General features: G+C 37.6%; 1 protein-coding gene across 3 annotated transcripts in view; it reads right to left on the minus strand.

Moving 5' to 3' along the window:
- SLC25A36 (solute carrier family 25 (pyrimidine nucleotide carrier ), member 36) overlaps positions 1-22,440 on the minus strand; it is a 34,813-nt gene that overhangs the window by 11,787 nt on the left and 586 nt on the right. The window contains exons 1-3 of one of the 3 annotated variants that reach the window (XM_006900341.1): positions 12,218-12,376; positions 7,482-7,559; positions 4,251-4,351 (exon numbers count right to left, since the gene is read on the minus strand). In XM_006900341.1, the coding sequence (XP_006900403.1) occupies positions 4,251-4,351; positions 7,482-7,559; positions 12,218-12,273 (235 nt within the window). In that variant the 5' untranslated portion in view covers positions 12,274-12,376. Of the gene's footprint in view, positions 1-4,250; positions 4,352-7,481; positions 7,560-12,217; positions 12,383-22,440 lie in introns of those variants that run through there. The other 2 variants (XM_006900339.1, XM_006900340.1) reach the window with 2 other exon arrangements.

Consider the following 22,440-nt stretch of genomic DNA (forward strand, 5'->3'; position numbering starts at 1 on the left):
TATAAGAAAAATGCTAACCTTGTCAAAAGGAAATTGGAGACAATTTCTGGCTTAGAGGAGATTTTGGTGCTCCAGTGTCCTACATTATTTACTATCATCCAAGAGCAGAAAATGTCATGGTCTAGTCCTTAGCCATTTACTTAGTAAATCTGTTTAAAAATCAAAACAATATTCAAGCAACTTAATTTTCTAACTATTCTTAATCAAAGTATGCTTCTACAAAAGTACCTGTCACCTTTTGCACTATGCCAGTAATAGTTCACATCCATACTTAGGGAAAATTTTGCATTATTTTTTATTTAATTTCTTGTGTTCTACAAAACAAAAAACAGGAAGAATGTTTACATATAAACACACAAAACATCTGTCCAACCATTCGTCTGGCTGAATGAACTGTCATGGACAAATATTGTTTAAAAATATTTATATGCAAAGAAAACTTTCTATTTTGAGTAAAGCTTAAGTCTTTGATCATAAACTTTGTCCTATACAAAATTCTATCTTGAAAAACAGTAGTGTATGTATAAGCAAAGAAATTTATTAAGTGTAAAAAAATGTTAGCAATTACATTGCAATTGGTATGTACCATGAGTCATTCTCACCATGAGAATCAACTTATAGCTGACCCTCTACTGGGTCTTCAAAGGCTGTAAATCACATGGGAGAAGACTGCCCATCTTTCTTTCACAGAGCAGCTAGTGGATTCAAACCACATGCCTTTGAGTTGGCAGCCCAGCAACTCCTTATCCACAAAACCACCCTACAATTAATTACTGTAACTTAAAAGACTGAGCAATTATTGAATATATAATCCAACAAAAATCAAAATGTCTTTAAATCTTTAATATATAGAAACAACACTGTACCTCAAACTCACTGCTGTCAAGTCAGAACTGACGTGTAGCTGACCCTTCACTAGGCTTCTGTAGGCTGTTCTGCATGGGAGGAGACTCCCATCTTCACCCACAGGTCCCTGGTGGATCTCAACTGCTAGGGAAGACACCCTCTTTCAGATAGAGCACAACATCCTATGGATTATGCCTTCAGAGCACAGTGTTACATCTAAAAACAGGCATGTGCCAGATAAAAATGGAAAATTTTAAAAAGAGAATACAGCAAATATTATTCTTTGTGTGTGTGTATATATATACACCTATCTATCTAGCTAGATGTGTAAGAATATCTTTTTTTTTTAAGAATATCTTTTAAAAGGCATAAAACAACCTTGTTTAATCTGATGAAGATTCTATGTGTAGTAGAAAAAAATTAGTCAATATTATTTTACTTAATAACCTTAACACTTAAAATATTTTTAAATGCATGAAAATTTGCAAGTCTACTTTAAAGACATATATTCTTGTAGTATTTTTAAATACTACAGTAAATCAAAATAAGGTCAACTTTTTTTTATTATTAAATTTTATTAGTATTAATGAACATTTACAGGGATTTTGGGTTTTCATTCCTTCATTGCTGCACCATTTTCTCTACCCTCCTCCCCAGTTTGTTCTTCTTCCCCCGCCATCCGAATGTCTGTTTTAATTGTCCAATTGCCACAGTGCTTGTCAAAGTCAGTTCTGATTAATCTCCTTTGTCAGTGTGTCCTTTGCCATTCCCTATCACTCCTCCCTGAGAGAGACTTCACCCTGATTCATAAGGAAAAGGGGATGGCGTATTCTCTTAGCTACTTCCTGCTGAAAAGGGACACTGTGGGTTTCAGGGTGAAGATAAAATAAGGTCAACTTTAAAGAAACTTTCAACTAACAATAAAAAAAAGTCTTGGAGCTCTAGTAGCCTGCTGGTGAGAAGCTGTGCTGCAATTCCAAAGGCATGTAGTTCAAATCTCTCAAGTGCTCTGAGGGAGAAGGATGGGCAACCTCCTTTTGTGTGATTTACTGCCTCTGAAAACCTGTTGGAAGGCAAGGTCAGCTATGGGTGAGTTCCAACTCAACAACACACAAGAAGTCGTCTCCTAAATGGAGAAATAAAAAAAACACACCAAAAAACAGCAAACAAAAAAAGCCTTAGTAACTAAATTAAATATCTGGATTCTTAGGATAGACAAAAAGGTAAAATTAAACTGACTTGAGAAGTTATTTAGTGCCTTAATGTGCATGCAATAATGTGGTATGTAATAGCTGTATAGGCATTTTTGTTAATAGTCAGAGTTTAGTGCATTAAAAAAAAAAATATACTAAAATGACAAGGTTAGCATTTTTGTAAAAAATAGCCAGCTAAAAAGCGGTTTTTTTACACTTGACTATCTCAAAGCACTTGGTACTCCTAAATCATCCATTATTAGAAGTCTACCGTAGACTACATTTAAGAATAAACAGGCCAGAAGGGTACCTTGGTGAGTTCTGCATGGGATCATTCAGTTTCAACCATGTAGTTACTATGTGTAATAACTACAAAGCTAAATGTTAATGCTCATGTAGTGCAAGGAAGCGCTCAGAAAAAATGCAACTGCAAATAAATGAATTCTTTTCAAACTGCATAATAAATGTACAGTGTAAAAATTTCTGAACACATATTAATTTAACAAAATTAAAGGAATTCAAGTTGGAAAATAGTATCAATGTACAGATTAAAAAAGAGAAACCACGACTTAGCATTTATACACATTTGAGAAAAAAAAACAAAGACAATTCTACTGACATTCTTGGCAACATGACACAAAAACTGTAGTCAATTCAGATGTGATATTCTAATAGAAAAAGATGTTCCTGTGGGAATTAAGACAATCTAAATCTCTTCATCTACAACTATCCTCAGCTTAAAAATTCTGTTCATCTACTGCCTTGATTTTAATTCTTTCAAAATAAACTGCAAGTATCAGCACTGGTAATTCAGAAAGAGCTTCTTAAACATCCTAAGACACTTGTCACATAGTTTTCAGTGGACACTAACTCTACTCCGAATACACTCAAATTTGTGAGGGAAAAATTAAACACTTAATCATGTTCAACATCAGTAAAAGTATGCTTAAAAGAAATTCTAGTTGTAAATAACCTCTATAATTAAAAACTAATGATCAAAATCCACACTTATTCATTTAATGGCTAAGTTAATCAAGATTTACATGGGTGATATATATAACTGGCCCAAGATCTTGTCATTGTTAAATTAGGAGTATTTCATTATTTTCATCTTTCAACTTGACCTCTTTGAGTTTTAAAACTTCAACAATTAAAATATAAAAAGCTCCGAAAACAATTACTAAGCTTTATGCTAGATTTGTTTTGTAAAAGCTAACAACCTTTCAGAAATCAGTATTTCAAACTTAGATTTAGTTCATTAAGTATGCAGTTAAAATTGATCCAATTCATATCTAAACAGAAAGATAGCTAACAGTTTAAGACGCTCATTAAACATAAAACTGAATCTCAATTTACTGATCAAAAAAGACACTTGATGCCAGTATTTGCTTAGTAAGTTACTGAATAATTAAGAGAATGAGAGTTACAGTTAAATACGCAAATCTCAGAAAACTGGAGAAAAATTTCTTTTGAGAACCAAAGTTCATGGTTTTATCTCACATGCATACCAGCAAATGATTCTAGAACCACATCTGTCAAGCCAATCTTTCATAGTTCATTTTTAAAGACGTGGAATCAGAGACTCCACCAGTTGATTTAATTTAAAGTTAGGTATACTCATTAATTATAGTAACAAAATAAGTATGGAAACATCCCTTAGCAAGCAAGTACTAGCTAATGAGATTTATGTGGGAAGTCACATAAATCTCATTAGCTAGGTGTCACAAACTATAAACTTAATTCTTTGATAATTTCTGAACTATGAGTAATAAACCACTCATGAAAATTTTAGCACTTGAGCACAGGCCAAAATGAATTCTTTAGCAAGAACTGTTGGCATATTTCAGACAGAAGTCAGAACATGCAGCAAAAAAAGGAAAAGGCATTAACAGAAACTGAGAAAAGTAAATTACAGCTCCATTAACTTACAGTTTAACTATATCTGGATATTTGTAATTGTTAACAGAACTCACTACATAATCAGTCAACTATACAAAGGCAAAATAAATACATTACTTTTATCCTGTCAAATAAGCTCTAATTTAAAAAAATGCCAATTAAGAACATTCATACACACTTGATCAAATACTTTTTCACACTAGTAAATGTAAATATAATTTTTACAGATTAACAATCTTAATTTTTTTCAATATAAATGTAAAGTATCTAATGTTTAAAGAAATTTTTCTTTTTAAAATCATACTTTCATACCTGCCATTGCAGCTGAAATCATATGTACCTGGGTAGAATCAGGATCAAATACACCATTCAACTTTTCTTTGCAGTTTGAATAAGCAGCAAAGTATATTGCTCTAAAATAAGAGGCCAAAATTTTATCAATAAAAATATTAACAAATACATAAACTAAGTTTTATAATTTCGGAATGAAGCAAAAATATGTTTTAAAAAAAAAAACAGTAAAAAAAAAAAGGAAAAAAGGGTACACACTAACACTAAGTTTTAAGGACAATTTCTCTACGAAGACCCTGGGGTACTTTTTGTACTGACTCATTAAAAAAGAAAATGCCAACGTTCCTAGCATCCTCAGACAGAGAATTGTTCCACAAAAATACAATGACAATTACTTAGCAAATGACTGGCAAAAAGAAAAAATATGAGCTTACTGTGTCACACTAAATGAAATACTCAGAAGTGAGTAAATGTGGAATGAGCACTCTGTGTGCATGCAAACACACACACATTTTGGGGAAGCGTTTAGGATAATGCTGATTTAACTGATCAAAGTGAAAATCATTACTGAGTAAGTAGGTATGGGAATATGGCTAACCTGTGAGGGGCTGTATTTAAAATGAAATGTCAAGTTTTACTGTATACATTTTTGTTTCTTGTTTGTACTATAAGGACATAGTTTGGAACAATTTGTTAAAAAGAGGAAAAAAGCCTATTTAAAAAAAAAAAACTCATAACTTGGATTATAATAAATAAGGAAGTACAGGATCCAAAGTCTGGACACAAAAAGCTAGGTATGAATTTTTACTTTAAGTGTGACAATTAGACCATGTTCTATTCTGGAAGAAACCTAGGATAAAATGACGTTAGGAAAAAAATGACCAAGACATGCATGAAAGTATTTCTGCCTTCTTTACAGTGGAATGGAACCATTCTGTGTGTCCATCCTCTTAAGTGTGCCCACACTCCATTCTCCTCTTCAAAAGGCTCAATCTCATAGATGCCAGGCTTCCCCCGTCTTACCGCTGGCTTAGTTAGATGTCTTTTAAGCTCTGTACCAAAAATGCTTGACAGGAGTTGAGAAGTTCTCTGCACTGTGTTTACAGTCTACCCACCAGATTCTTTCAGGACTTATGCCCTTTAGATTAAAATGCTTTCTCTTCAGCACAGTGACTTATTTTCTGTATCTTCCTTTAGGGCACTAGGTATCTGTGCACTTTTCCTTGCCCTTCACTGTCATATTTTCTGATACTTTCAGGCATCTTGTCCTTCTCCTCAAGACTGTTTTAAGCCCAGGTTCTTGATCTCACGTAAAAGAAAGTGTTCCTCCAACTTCTAGATCCAAAACCAAGCGTATAGCAAATGGCCTTCTATCTAATACATTGTCTCCATGAATGCAGGCTGAGGTCCTGAGCAAGGAGAAAGGCAGGATATTTATTCTTGTGCCCTTAGATTGCTGGGCCGGGGGAGATGCTGGGCATCTTGTATTGTGGGTCAGCAGTTTCATCCTGGAACCTTTCTGAGACGTTACACACTTCCCCGTGTCCTGCTAGCTTTGTTTCTGGGCTCCCTTCTATCACCGTCTGGTACGCCTGCTTGTCTCAGAGGGAGGGAGAGGAAGGTAAAAGTCCAGGAAAATGAAGTTTTCCTGTTTAGCCTAAAACTTCCTTCATTTTATTTTTTCACCTCATTCTTTTGATGTTTAACTGCTTGTGGGAGGTGGGGATGGAGAAATCACTAACTTCAGATGATACGGAGAACAAAATGACTATTAGAAACATTTAGAGAAGTCTCAACTCTTTTCTCTGGGATAAGAAGGTAAATTTATTTAAAAGGTGACTTTAGAAATGCAAGAGCAGGTTTAAACAAACTACCACACAGTTATAACAAAATAATAGAACAGTCATTCTACGGGCCTACATTTGCATAGACTTTCATTTTTTCCCCTCATTAAAATTTTGCCAATTTCTGCAATCAAAGGACAGTACAAAACAACACCTTTCCCCGACAGGCTGAGTACAGCCTCCAGCTTTAAGGGGATTTCTCTATTCCTGTGTATTAACACATACTTATTCTGTGTAATATAAAGATAAATGTTGTTTCACTATTTTCAACTTTGAATACACTGTGAAAAGATTAAAAACCCCCTCACCCCCACCCATGAAATTTCATATAAAATGACTGTTTATAATGCTCATCTAGAAAAGAAAACATTTCTTAAACCTTTTGGTATATAATTTGCTGTGTTTCTATTTTCTCCACAGTATAAAACAGCAATTTAAAATTTAATGATCATACCTCTTACTTATTGCTAATTTCTGAATAATTTTCCATCTTTAAATAGTGAGACTCATTTCATACTACCAAGTCTTGCTATATTATAGTTCTAAATTTGTTCTATTAAGAGTTGTTGTTATGTGTCAAAAGAAAAGAAACTACTGGAGGGTCGGTGAAGGAAAGAAGACCCTCAGCCAGGTGGACTGACACACTGGCTGCTGCAATGGGCTCTAGTGTGTCATGAGGTGTGAGGATGGCACAAGAAAGAACAGGGATCAGATCTTTTGTTCACAGGGTTGCTATGAATCGTACTCGACAGCCCCTAACAACAACAAAAAATGTTTACAGAACATTTACCTTCTTATCACTATGCCACCAGACCTCCCTAAATGTTCAGAGGAAGTGAAAAGAATTCATTTTCTTTTTGTGAAACTTAACTATTTTCACTTTATAAATGTTTACAGGAACATTTACCTTCTTACCATTAGGCCACCAGACCTCTAAATATTTACAGGAAGTGAAAATATTTTTATTTTCTTTTTAAGGATTTCTAGTGCTTAATAGAACAAATTAAAACTATAATAAAGACTTGGTGGGAGGAAATGAGTCTTGATATTTCAAAGACTACATTCCATAATTTAAAGGAGAGGTGTAATACTGCCATTAAATTTTAAATTACTGATTATTTTATATTGTGGGTAAAAAGGAACATAGCATTTTAGCTACTTGTAAACAATTAGGGAGCTCTGGTGACTTAGACAAAGAAGCTGCACTATAATCCGAAAGATAAGTGGTTCGATTCCATCAGGTGCTCTGTGACAGAAGGATAGGCAATCTCTTCCTGTGTGATTTTCTGCCACTGGAGGGTCAATGCCAACTCGACAGCACATAACAACAACTAAAGGTATCTATAAACGATAAACTTCATACATCATAAAACATGAAAAAACAGAAAACATTTTAAAAATGTTTTACCTGGAAGGAGCCACTCCCACTAAATTGGGGCCTAGTCCTCTGAACAAGGAACGAGCCCCTTCTTTTTCCAAGATCACTCTGAAAGAGAAAGAAATTGTCTAAGAAAAAATGGTATTCAAGGTACAGTATTTATTCTGTAGTCCAAATTCACTTAAAAATGAGTGGCATCCACTTCCTAAACAAGCTGCCTCTGGAAACTAACTTTGATGAATGTCGATAGTTAGAAAAGACTTCAGGGCCTTTTGTTCACTGGGTCACTGTGAGTCATGCTCGACTCCACGGCAATCATCATCATCATCAACAACAGGGTAACTACTAAAGAATGATGTAAGATTTACAATGTGTAATACATCACTCCATGGACTGAAACAGCGACTGCACCAATGGGCTCGATCATGGAGAAGACAATGATAAATGCACAGGGTAAGAGCAGGCTCCATCTGTGGTTAATGGGGTTGATTCAACAGATCTTCTCAACTTTAATCACCTCAATTTTACTATCTTCCAAGCAAAACTCAATTCCTTTTTTTTTTTCCCCTGGGAGCAGAGTGAGGGGATGGGCCAGTAGAGAAATACCATCTTTGGGTTAGCAGTAACCTCCCTACAGACTACACTACAACCTACTAAAATGCTTGAGCAATTATTATTTCTCCTTCCACCAAGTGAACATTAATTTTACTAAGTATTGACATTATCGTATAATGCTCTTTATGACCAAGTGAAAATACACGTAAAAAAAAGATATGGTCTCTACCACGGAGAAACCTGCTGTTCAGTTGTGGGAAAGAAAGATAATGAAACAGCAGATCATAGCGGACAAGTTAGTTATATGAGAAAAAGAACGTAAGTGCGTCTCAAGTCACAGGCAGCTTTCTGGAGCGCGTTAAGTCTTTTGAGACACACATTAACAGACTAAACTAGATGCTCTAAAACAAATGCTTTAGAATCTTTTAAGGGAGGTGACCACAAAAAGCCTGAGCCAGATTGCCTGGTATGAAAGCCCAATTCTATTTATTGACATCGTATGAAATCCTGGAGTCAGCTACTTGGTTTTTCTTTCATTGTTAGTTTGACCAATAGTGTGGGCTTTATTTTTCATTTCAATGAACCTCTACAGAGATTTTGGAGTTCCATTCATTCATTGTTGCACTTTTCTCCCAGCCCCCCCCTCCACCCCCCCAATATTTTTTTTAAAAAAAGGGAAAACCACTGTGCTCTCACAAAGTTATCAAGAAAATTAAACTAGATTATAATAAAGTTAAAAGATTAGGTACTTGATTTTAATGTTAAAATTAATAACTTAAATTAATACTTAAATCTAAGTATTACTGGATCATTTGTTTTAAATATGTACCTCCCTAGCTTACCCTCTAAATACTGTAAGATACAGCAGGACAGTTGCCAATAATTTGTCTTTTTTGAAAAGTGTGATCTTCGGCTTCCTTCTAGCTGACACATAAGTGATAGAAGATCACACTGACTCACCAGAAGCAGAATAACAAGTTGTAAAGTGCATTCTGAGGACTCTGTTTCATGGCCTTTTCCATGCTTTTCCCTTTGGTAAATGAAGGAAGGGAAAGTGTTCTTCTGGCAAAAGCAATCTTGTATGCAATTTCTTTCACAGATTTCTTGATGCTCATTCATGAAACAGTTCATGACCACTAGATGCTGCTGTTGTTAGGTGCCAGAGAGCTCTGGTGGTGCAGTGGGAGAAATTGTGCTGTTATCCCAAAGGCACAGAGTTCAAATCCATCAGCTGCTTCGGGGGGAGGAGAGGGGGACTGGGCCATCTCCTCTTGTGTGATTAGCTGGCTCTGAAAACTCGCTGGAGCGTCAGCTATAGATAAGGTTCTAACTCAATGGCACATAGCATAAATGAGTCAAACGCTATTCATAGTGACCCTATGAACCTTGCACTATCCTGTACCAGCCTCAAAATCTGATATATTCAAGCCCAATGTTACAGTCACTGTGTTAATCCATAAGAATAAAAGTTTTCTCTCTTTCTCTGACACTTGACCTTTCCCATCCATGTTTTTCTCCCAAGGACCGGCCTCTCTTGACAATATATCCAAAGCATGTGAGATGAAGTTTCACGCTCCTTGTCTTTAAGGAGTACTCTGTAATATCTCCAAGACAATCTTGTTCTTTTGGCAGTCCATGGAATACTCAGTATTCGTCTCCGACACTACAATGAAAGGCATTGATTCTTTTTCTGTCATCCTTATTCACTCTCCAACTTTCATGTGCATAGAAAGCAACTGAAAAGGCCATGGCTTGGTTCAGGTGCACCTTAGTCTTTAAAGGGAAATCCTTACTCTTTAGCACTTTGGAGAGGACTCTGACAGCAGGTTCTATCAAATGCAAAACAATGTCTTGACCTCTTGATTATCACCATGGGTGCTGATTATGTATCAAAGTAAAATGAAATCTTTGACAACTTCAATCTTTCCTCCATCAGGGCACGTGCAGTCAAATGGTTCAATTTTTAAGGATTTTTGTTCTCTCGATACTGGGATGTAAACTATCTTGAAGACTGGAGACTTTGATCTCCTGCAGAGTTTCAAGTCCTCTTCATTTTCAGCAAGCAAGTTTTTGTTATCTGCATAACTCAGGTTGTTGATGAGTCTTTCTCCAATTCTAAAGTCATATTCCTCTTCATTTAGTCCATCTTCCTGTATTACTGGCTCAGCAAACAGACTGTATTAAGTATGGAGACAAAGGACACAGCCCTTTCTTGATTTTATATTATGCAGTTTTCCCTTGCTCCATTTGGTCAACAGTTTCTTGGCCTACGTCTAGGTTTAATATGAACACAATTATTTCAGGGTTCCCTTTATCCTCAATGTTATCCATAATTTGTTACGATCAAAGGCCTTTGCATAGTCAATAAAACAGAGATAAGCACCTTTCTGGTATTCTCAGCTAGCCACAGTAAAAAAGACAGATACAATACCAAGCAATTGGGTATGTAAATAATGTGGGTATGTAAATAATGCTGCCACTTTTCAAAACTGACAATTTCTCAAAATGTTAACCATAAAATTACAATACCCTAGCAAGTTAGGTTACTATCTATCAACAAACTATCAAGATAGATTACAATAACCTATCAAGGAGTCAGAACTGGGTGATTGGTTCTTATGGCTCAGAAGGGGGAGGGGAGGAACAGAAGTGCCTGCTTCATGGATATGGGCTTCTTTTTGTGAATGTTCTAAACGTCGATATTGCGGTGGCTCAGACTTTGAATATACTAAAGATGACCAGACTGCATATTTTAAATGGATGAGGTATAGGGTATGTGAATTATATTTCAGTAAAAATGTTAAAGTAAATAAATAAATAAAAAGAAGGAGCAAGCTCCAAAAAGACACAGCGGTTTCGGGCAGAGCTCCTCAACAGAAAACAAGGGGAGTGAGGCTAGAGAGAAGCTAACACAGGAAAACAGAAAATTCCAAATCAAATGTGTACTGAAGACAGGTCAAACTGTGACAAATGGAGTAATTAATAACCAGAGGGACTTCTAAAGTTGCTGGGAGGAAAGGCAAAAAAAGACAAAACCATTATAAAGAGACTAAATACTACAGCGCATTACAGAAGTCAAAGAACTTTAAGAAGAGATAACTAAGGCTACTAAACATCAAAATCATGATTATGAAAACATTCTTTCTACTCTTCATTTCTACCATGCATTCGATTCTAAAATTGTTAATTTTATTCTACTTACTCATGTACTTATTTACTAAGTTTCAAAAAAGGAAAAAAAGTGATGAAATCTTTTGATAGTGAAGGTGAGCAAACACTTGAGTTTATTTTTCTACTCCAAAATAAACACCAATGAACTAAGTTCAAACAGATTAAGTACCAGGACCAAGTGAGCTGATAAGGAAACATGAGGCAGTTACATAATGAAGTATAAACACGGAGACTCTGGTTTCAAATCTTTAAAACTCAATTTGTAACATAATGAAATATTATAAATTTTTAAAATTTATCTTTCTTGAGCCATCAAGACAGAGCAAACCAACATGGAATAGTATTTTTAAATCAGAACTCAGCTTCAAAATCTCAGGCAGTTTTTAAGGTTAAGGTTATATAAAACCCTAAATGCTTTTTTATATATCCTAAAAAAAAAAAGACTGAGATTTTTTTTTTCTTTAATTTAGGTTGTTTATTTTTCATTTCCATGAACATCTACAGAGATTTTGGGATTCCATTCATTCATTGTTGCACCCTTCTCACCGCACAAACAACTCAGCCCTACCCCTCATTTGCTCCTCTCCTTGAAAAGCAAAAGAAAAACTCCCTCATTGATACACAATCCCCCAAGACTGAGATTTTAAAGCACTTTTTAATAAAACTTATAAAAAAAAAAGTCATTAAGCGCTTGTACTTACCTATACTTACTTTCAAAATTAATGACTCAAAAAGCACCACCCCAAAACTAAAAATTAATGAATTAGCAATTAAAAATGAAATGCTAGTAAGAAGTTCTTGGGGCGGGAGGTGTGGAGACACATAAAACACACACATAAATACCTAAGATCTGGGATTAATACTCTTAGTGTTCTTGTTCATTAGGGATTATCACGTCCAATGAACAGAATTCAGAGTAACTTTCTGTCACTGAGTTAGTTAAGGACCTTTCCAAAGAAGGCGCAACACAAACCAGTGTGTGGAGCTGGGCAAGGTAAAGGGAGTAAAGCACTGGCATGAACAGTGTATGGGGTTCTCACCTGAGGCAATGCAGAGGGCCAGGAGAGACCACTCGGTTGACGCTGGCTCCGGCCATGGTGTTGAGCTGAACTTCAGATATATAAAGAGTTACAGAAGATGACTGCAGCCGTGTTTTTACAACTTCCAGTGGACATGTCAGGATAGCTCCCACTGTACCACCACATCTGCAAAATAAGAGAGAAAAAAATAAACCAAACTTATTTATGCAATTCATGAGATCATCTACAAACCCTGAGGTTTGGGCAGGTTTGCCCTGAGAGTCGGCAGCCGGGGCTTCGCCAAGGTGCTAAATTTTACATTTTAAATTATTTTAGAAGATTTTAAGTAATACTATGTTTAATTCTTTTGACTAGGAAAAAAATATGTCATTAACTAAAAACATGATCTACCTACCAAGAATAATTAGCTGAAATAAGAAGCTTCCCAATAGCAGACATTGTTATTAAAATTTACTGGTTAAGCCACATCATGATTTTTCAATACTGATAGGGTCCCTATGGGTCATACTTGACTCAATAGCACCTAATGCCCACAGGATGATTTTCCAAACATGCCTGGGCACTGCAGCGCTGGAGCACCCCACGGACGGCCAAAAGAAGAAAACAGTCTTGGAAGAAGCACGTCCAGAGTCATCCTGAGAGGCACGAATGGAAAACTCGGTCTCACAGACTCTGGGCATGCTGTCAGGAGGGACCAGTCCTTGGACAAGGACATCAAGCTAAAAAAGGAAGAGGGTCAGCCAGAGAGAGGAAGACGGGATCAAGTAGACGGGATAACACAGCGACTGCAACAACGGGCTGAGCCTGCCGGGGAGCGAGAAGGCAGCAAAGGACAGGGCAAGGTTCAGATCTCTTCATTTGAGTGGCAGTGGGTCAATGGCACCTAACAACAAGCAGCCAGCATGCCTAGGGGACTGCTCATGGCTTTGCTGAGACCTACGCCATTATTTGAGGTATGTCTTCTAAACATCTTACCTTTTAAAACTGTAGAACTGGTTCTTTGGAGTGGATAAAAAAAAAGAGTCACTAGTTGATAACAATGCAGTTCTCCTATTTTAAATACATAAATATTCAAGTGTTTTACCTATAAAAATACATAGCACTTGCGTCTCATAATCAGTTATCTATTAAGTCCCAGAAAAATCCTATTTCAAACAAGGACTGATTTAAGTGCATTTAGAAATACCAAAACAGTAACAATAAAATATACCTTAAATTTATTAAAGGTTATATAAGAGATACTTAGACTAAGTCATTCTTCCATTCCCCAAGTTCACCCATCCCCTCGATTTAAAGAATAATGATGAAAATACTAGGAAGGAGTAGTTAATTCTTTTTCAATACGAGAAATTGTTTTCTTTTGAAGTATTAAAAACTCTCCAGTAAATCTCTGGAAATCACTTTCTAACCAAAGAGAAAAATTATCTCAGGAAACTGTCCTTAAAGAGGACAACAAAAACAACTGTAAGACAGCATCTCACCCCAGCAACAATAGCAAAGTTAGACAGGGCAGCAAACAACAAATGCTGGCGAAATTGGAACCCTTATTAACTGCTGATGGGTGTGTAAAATGGTGCAGCCACTATGGAAGGCGGTTTGACGCTTTCTCAAAACTTTGGAAGTAGAAATAGCATTTGACCCAGATTCCACTACTGGGAATATACCTAAAGAAACCAGAACTGCCACCAAAGCAGAGATATTTACACACACACACACACACACACACACACACACACACGTTTACTGCTTGCGTTATTCACAACAGCAAAGAGATGGAAGCAATCCAAGTGCCCATCAACAAATAAATGGACAGAAAAACTATGGTATATATTAAATGTAACACTATGCAGCACTGAAAAATAAGGAGCTTGTAAAACATTATATAACATGGTGACCCTGGTGGACATTATACTGAGTGAAATGTATTCGTTTTAGAAAGACAAATATTACATCACTGCCATGAAGCAGGACTGATACAGGGGCTGGGGAGAAAATGGAAAAATGGAGAGATAATGAACACTGTATTCGAACAGAGGAAGGAGAGAACCATTTAAAAAAAATGTATGATTAGGCATTGTATGTAAAACAGAGGTACTTTGCAAAGAGGAATAGGGAGAAGGGGAGAGGGTAGGGAAGGAAGAAAATTGTGCAATAATGAATGATTAAAAAAAGTGAACTGCGGAAAGGAGGAAAATGTGCAACAATGAATGAATAAAAATTCAACTTTTCTGTAAACTTTTGTTAAAATCACAATGAAGATTAAAAAGAACAAAAAAAAAAAGAAAAAGAAAAACAGATTGATTTATATAATCGAACTTCCAACAGTGGCAGTAGAGAAAAATAAATTTACTACAAGAAAAACTATACTAAAGAATTTCATCTCCACAACTGAAACAAAAACCGCTATGAAATCTTTAAAGACAATATATGAATAAAAATCTTTTTGTGATTTTGAGTTAAATATAACGTTCTTTTAACAACAACCAAAAAAAGTATGAAGCATAAAAGTAACTGATAAACTGGATTTCAAGGCTTAAACAAGCTGTAGAACTGCGTGGCACGTCTGAGTAACTTTCCAAGCCAATTACAAACTGCTTTCTAAACAGTGTGTCATTCTGCCTTTTCACCAGCGAAGAGAGCTGCTCACCATCCCTACAGGAGCTAGTTACCGTTAGTCTTCTCTTAAAAGAAAATGTTTTCATTTTCCTTTTCTTTTCTGTATGTGTGGACCGTCAAATCAGATCTGACTGGTACAGGAGATAGCCCCTCCTTGTCCAGTAGAGCAGCTGGTGGATTCAAACTGCGTACTTCTGGAATTGCAGTGCAGCTTCTTGCCACTAAGGCCACCAGAGATCCCTTACTGTTAGTCTTTTTACTTTTATCATTTGTAAAAGTGCTGTGGTTCTTCATGGGTCTTTTGTGTTTGAAAATGAAAAGACGAAGCACAAACAGGGAATATTTGCAAAACAATTACAGGGGAAAAAATCTCAATAAAGAGATTTGGATACTTCTTCAAAGTTTAAAAAATCTTTCTCACACTCACTGCAGGAGGATGGGTGATCTCCTCCCGTGCAATTAACTGCCTCTGAAAACGTGTGGCAGGGTCAGCGATGGGTTGGATCCCACTCAACGGTACCCAGTACCCACCGTACCCACCCCCACCCCCACCGCACTCATTGCTGAGTTGGAACCAGCCCCTAGCTGAGCCTCCACTGGCTTTGCAGTGGCTATAACTGCATGGAAGAAGGCTGCCCATCTTTCTCTCCCAGAGCAGCTGGTGGATTCAAACTGCCTACCTCTGGGCTGGCCCTGACAACTCCTCACCAGTAGGTCACCAGAGCTCTCCAAAGGCACAGAATGAAAACACACAGAGGAAGATCTCCAAAAACCACCTGTCATTGGGCAAACGCAAATCTAAGCATCACAAAGTAGTTTTACGAAAGATGAAAGACCAATATTAACATGTGCTGGTAAAGATAAAGCACAGCTGGAATCTCATTTATATTACAAGTGGAGAAGGAAAAATGAGCCATTTCAGAAGATAATGTGGCACTTTCTATATAATACCACAATTCTATTCCTATATGCTCAGGTGAAAGGCTTCTATGAGGCCAATGGTCTCTCTATTCACCTCTAACAATAGAAGAGTCAGGAATGGAAGGATATGGAATATATAGTTAACTGCCTGTATGAACAACTGTCTCCTGTGCCATAAAACTAGAAAAATAAAATGGTGTCTGGCTACCATTACTAAATATATTCCATAAAAGAATCTGAATCAAAAGGGAGAAAACCACAAAACAGAATTACATATGCCCACGGATTCCAGATTTTCTGAAGCCACTCATGGGTGAAAGAATCCTTGAAACCACTGTTTTGAGATAATCTCTAAACCAAAAAGGTCACCAGAAATCTTGAAAATAGTTGAACTAGTAAAAAAAAGAAAATGTCTGTCTTGAACACTATCTTTTAAACTGCTTATGTAGGGATCAAATTGACAAAAGCAACTCAAAAGATGAGTAGTAACTCTGTTAAAAATATATGCAGTTTGAATACACTAGCTGCTCCACAGAAGGAAGACGGGCAATCTCCTCCTGTCTAATTTACTGTCTCTGAAAACTCACCAGACGGTCAGCTATGAGTGGTTCTGATTCAAAGGTACGTAACAACAAGAAGCCTGTTAATAAGGGAAGGAGAATTCAGAAAAAGATGGTAAGAATGATGAAGAATGCACCTGATGTTACTAGATGGTTTTGTTACGGATAGTTACGTATTGTCCAGGTGGAACTGACTCATAGCCAACTTCCAAGTAGCCGTAGATCACAGGGAATTAACTGTCCGTCTTCCCCATGCAAAGCAGGTGGTGGATTTGAACTTTGTGCCTTTGGATTGGGAATAATAGTTCTGTATCTCTTTCTTTAAAAAGCTATACCTAGCTCATAGTAGGAATGTAGAAGATGTTAGCTGAATTTATCTCTTAAATGCTGACTTTAAGGAACTCTACTGGCACAGTCCCCAGGAAGTTGCACTGCAAGCTCAAAGTCGGCATCTCTCTGGTGCTGCAAATACACTCACCAGCAGCTTTGAGGGGTAAAAGATGGGCAGTCACCCCCTGTGAGATTCAGAGCCTCAGAAAATCTGAAGAAAAAAGGGAGAAGAAAATCTGCTGAAGGATCAGCTATTAGTTCTGACTTGACAATAATGTTTTAGATCTTGATTTTAGCATAAATTTCTTGTTAGTATTGCTTTTATATAAAAGACAAATTCACTTAAAAAAAAAAAACCCAAAAGTTCAAACTCACAGCTATCAAGTCAGTTCTGATAGAAAACAGACCTTGAAAGGCCTCCAAGACTGTCAGTCATTTAACAGAAGATTGCTCATCTTTCTCCCTTGGAGCGACTGGGGGATCCGAAGCACTGGAGTCAAGCAGCCTCTGGGTTAGGAGCATGGTAATAATTTGCTATGATTTATTTACCACCAGAGCTCTCGACATAAATGATTAGAAAAGATTCAATGTGCAAATTCTGATTCAAAGTATTTAGTTATAGCCTTTTAAATTGCTTGCATATATATTCTTTCATTTACAAACCAAAGAACTGCAATGGTACTTGTACTATTTGAGTAATAGCCCAAATTAAACCTTAAACTGTATTCATATACTAATTGCTGATTGCCATGAGAGTTGTCTCTATAACACAATTAGTTCAACCAATAACCTCAGAAACTGAATTATTAACTTTAGCAAAAACACGATGAGACCAAAGGGTGTCTTGAACAAAGCACGAGTTATGCATGTGAGTGGGTCACTCAAACACAAGGTTTGGTGCTGGTGTATTCCAAATGCTACTATTTTAACAGATTATTCAAGAGGCTGGACTCTATGAGGAAGGTGGCATCAGGATTGGAAGAATCATCAACAACAACCTGTGATATACAGATAATTCACCCTTGTTTGCTGAAACTGGAGGGCCTGGAGCATCTGCTGCAGAAGGCCAATCTCCAATATGGACGAAAGCTCAACATCAAGACAAGATTCTCACCACTGGGCCAATTGGCAGCACCATGATGGCGAAGAGATTGAGATTTTTAACAATTTCAGCTTACTCAGTTCCACAATCAACACTTTAGGCACAAGTAGTCAGACAATAAAAAAACAAACTGCATTGTAAAAATTTGCTGTCAGGGACCTCTCCAAAGTGTTAAAGAGAAATTATGTCAGTCTAGAGACTTAAAGTGTACATGATACAGGCCATGGTCTTCGCAATTACTTGCTATGCTTCAGAGAGCAGGACAATGACTAGGAAGAGAACTGATGCCTTTGAGCTGTGGTGATGGAGAAGAGTACTGAATGAACATACCATGGACTTCCAAAGGAACAAAAAGGTCTGTGCTGGGGAAGGTCAAGTCAAGCTGCTCCTTGGAGGCAAGAATTGTAAAGCTCCACCCACATGCTTTGGGCATGCTGTCAGGAGGGAACAGTCATGCTTGGAAGGGTAGAGGGAAAACACAGGAGAGGAAGACACTGGATGAGATGGATTGACACAATAACATGTAATGTAACAGATAATGGGGGTAGGTGTGTTAGACAGTGAGACTGGCTCAGGATAGGGCATCGTTCAGAGCTGTTGTACAGAGGATCTGTATGAGTCACAGGTGACAGGATGACACATAAAGACACCTACTTGAATAATGCAGGCACTAACTTGGTTGTTATTTTTATATGTCACTGAATCAAAACGGACCAAAGCTGATTGAATAGTGGATTTTCAGAGGCTGTAAACTGCACAGGAACAGACTGCCTATCTTTCTCCCAAGGATCAGAGGTGGATTTGAATTGTATACCTTAGGGTTGGGAGTTACAGGCTCTTAGTAGGTCACCAGAGCACCTTAGCTACTAACAAGGCTATTGAAAAACAAAATGTACTATTTACAATATATGTACAGGAAAATGTTTACAATTCTTGTCTGATTAAATATCACTATGAAATACTATACCTTAAAAAAACTTCCATAACAACCCAAATTGTACCTGTGTGTGCAATACAACCCAGTCATAATGGTTTATAGAGACCTCTGTTCTTTCCCCTGCTGTTGCTGTTAGGTGCTGTCAAGTCAAATACAAGTCACAGCAATCATATTAACAACAGATATGAACCCTGTTCTATCCTATGCCATCCTTATCATCTCTGACATATGTGAGCCCATTTCTGCACTCTGTCAAACGATCTCACTGCTGGTCATCTTCTATTTTGCTGACCCTCTACCTTTCCAAGTGTGATGTCCATCTCCAAGGAACAGACTCTCTTAGCCACATGCCCAAAGTATCTGAGCAGCTTTGTCATCTTTGCCTGCAGGAGTACTGGAGGCTGCACTACTTCCAAGACTTATCTGTTCTTTTTATAGTCTATGGGATATTCAGTACTCTTTTCCAACACAGAGCTCAAACACATCAATTCTTCCATCATTCTTGTTCACTGTCTAGCTCTCAGATGCACAGCAAGTAACTGAAAAGACAAGCGCCTGAATCATGCACACCTTAGTCTTAAAACTGACATCATTGCTCCTCTATAATTTGGAGAGGTCCTGGACAGCTGACTTGGCAACGCAATGCGTCTCCTGACAGCTGATACCAAATGTGTTAATTGCTGAATAGTTGACAACTTAAATCTTTTCTCCATCTTTCATGACATTGCTAATATTAGTCCAGGAGTGAGGATTTTTGTCTTCTTGATGTTGAGATGCAATCAATCTATAGTGAAGGTTGTAGTCTTTGATCTTCTGCTCCAAGTGTTTTAAGTCGTTCTTTCAACAAAGTTGTGTCATCTGCATAGGACAGGTTTTTGATGAGTCTTCCTCTGATCCTGATAAATTCTTAATTTACATAATTTAACCCATAATTTATATAAGTAAATCAAGAGTTTTAAAAAACTCTAATTTAGTTTTCTATGATGAACGTTATAAAAATGTCTACCTAAATAAAAAACTTTGACATAGATGTAATTAGCTTTCATTTAGCAAATCAGTATGATCTGCATATCCATACAGCTTAGAACATGTAAGACTTAGAAAATGTTCTACAAAATTTAACTTATATAATGTAGAGGAAACTCGGGTGGCCTACTGGCCAAGAAACTGCACTGCAATCCAAAGGCATGCAGTTCAAGACCACCAGCTGGTCCACAAGAAAAGAATGTGCAATCTCCTCCCACGCACTTAACTGCCTCTGAAAACTCGCCAGCGGGTCAGCTATGAATTGATTCCAACTATATGGTACACACAACAACAGAACAAGATGAACATTCAGAATTTATTCCTCTTTATAGACATGTATGAAACACTTTGATTTTCACTAAGTCCGTTTTTTAATACTCTATTGTTTTTCCATTTACCAAAGGAGCCAAACTGAATTGCTACCATTCTTCCTAGTTCTGAAGTCTCTCAATAAAAGAAAACACCAACTTTTTTGAAATGCTTTCTGCAACAACAATGCAAGTCCTATAAATTATCACACTCAATATTTTAAACAGTTAGAACCTGCTATGCTGTTTTGTCTTTATTTGTGTAATACTGACTATGCAAAGGCTTTTATTTGACTGTGTAACTATGGCTAACACTGAGACCAGAAATCCCAGAACACTTAATTGTGATCATGCAGCTCTGGTGCCTCGTGGCAAGAAACTGCACTGCAATCCCAAAGGAACAGGGTTTGAACCCTGCAGCTGCTCTGGAGGAGAAGATTGGCAACCTCCTCTTGTGTAATTAACTGCCTCTGAAAACCCACCAGGTGGTCAGTACAAAATTACAGCATATGAATATAAGATGTAGAGATGAGTCTAAGAAATCATTCATTACAAGATAAAGCAGTAAAATTAAAGGACTTGCTTATTTTCCCTCAAAAAAAGTAGCAAGAACTAGATCTGTGGTCGTCTACGTTTCAGGCCTTCTCATATGAACTAACTACTCAAGGAAATTCAGCTATATACACGACAAGTACCTTGTTACCTACCACAATACTATGAATTTATCCATATATCAAATAGGTTTTTTTAAGAATGGTTTTATTTGCCAAGGTTATTGGTAGTGAACATTTCACAAATACTGCTGTTAAGTGCCGAAGAGATCTGAACCTTGCTTGCCCTACTTGTGTGCCATCCCTCTCATCTCTGACACTCATGCCACCATTACAATCACTGTGTCAAGCCACCTTTTGGAGGGTCTTCCCCTTCTTCGTTAACCCTCCACCTTTCCAAGTGTGATGTCTTTTTCCAAGGACTGACCCCTACTAACAATTATGCCCAAACTACATCAGACAAAGTGTCTACCTGCCTCCAAGGCACAACCTGGGTACAACCTTTTCTAAGACATACTACTCAGTATATATTGATTTGAGTTGGACATGGGCATTATTTTGCTCAATATGGTTAACACTTTCTATGCTGTTGTTAGGTGCCATTGAGTCAACCCTATGAACCCAAGACCTGAACCCTGTTCTAGCTTATGTCATCCACACACTGACACACAAGAGCCCACTGTGGCAGTCACTGTGTCAATCTACCTGGTTGAGGGTATAGGTAAGCCTAGTCAATGAGCAATATGATTAGGTTTATTGTACACCAATCACAAGCATCCACTGTTTCAGCTTAAATACAAATATGTCACGAATATATTAAGCTTTACCTAGGGGCTTAGAAGGTGGGCCATTTTGATTACCAGTGGGTTAGGGGCTGGGAACCTCTTATTTAGTTGAGGTGGGACTACTAATGGGGGCCTTTTTGATCAACAGGAGTTTGGAGGCTGGGAGCCTCTTCTTTGGAGCAGTTGAAACCCAGAAGGTGGGGTTTTAATAATAGTCAGTTGAGGGCTGAGAGCCATTTATTTGGGGCAGTTATGAGCCTAAATCTCACAAATTAAATTTTTTTTTTTCTTTCAGACTATGCCACTTAATATCCTTAAGATGGTGGATTTAAAATCCAACTCTAGGATTAAATGTGACACAGATTTTTATATTGTCATGTAGGTTGAGAGAAGGGCAGCTCTGGTGGTCTAGCCATAGAGTCACCTGAAACGAAACAAAAGCCAGTCTTTTGTGGGTTCGGATCCACAAGCGGATGAATTTCTCAATCTGCAAGAGAAAGATGGACAATCTCCTGCCGCGTGATTTACAGCCTCTGAAACCAGCTCAATCATATGTAGATGTCGCCTTCACAGCTATGCGGTTTGTTTTTCTTTTTAAGACCCTCTGTATTACCAAATCAACGCAGTGAATTTTGCTGCCACTCTTTATGAAATCTTCAAGATATGACGTCCTACTCTGAAAACTGCTAAGGTTCCCCTAACAGTGTGGAAGGAATAAATCTAAAGGGGAGGAGGCAATCAATCCCAGCAAACTGATGGAGCTCTCGCTCTGGCTGGCAACAGGGGAACTAAGACTTCCGGCTTGCAGCCTAAGGCTGAATGTCCACAGTAACGATTATCAAAGTTACTCCCACTTCCCACCCTGGTTATCTCTTAAGCAGAAGGGAGGTGGGGGGGGGCGGGAGATAGAGAAAAAGGTGAGCAGGAGAAAAATGCAAATGTGGCCCCCCGCCATGGCCTGTGCGCGCTGGCCCTGGAATTTTCCAAAGCCCCAGGACGATCTCCAGCCTCGGCGGACGCGCCCCTGGACGCCGGGGCAGCTCGGGGCGCAGCCGGCAGCGCAGCGCTCGGAAGCCGGCGGGCGGGC

The sequence above is a fragment of the Elephantulus edwardii genome, unplaced genomic scaffold, assembly GCF_000299155.1.
Source record: "Elephantulus edwardii isolate Elephantulus edwardi_28Jun2011 unplaced genomic scaffold, EleEdw1.0 scaffold00281, whole genome shotgun sequence".
NCBI lineage: Eukaryota > Metazoa > Chordata > Mammalia > Macroscelidea > Macroscelididae > Elephantulus > Elephantulus edwardii.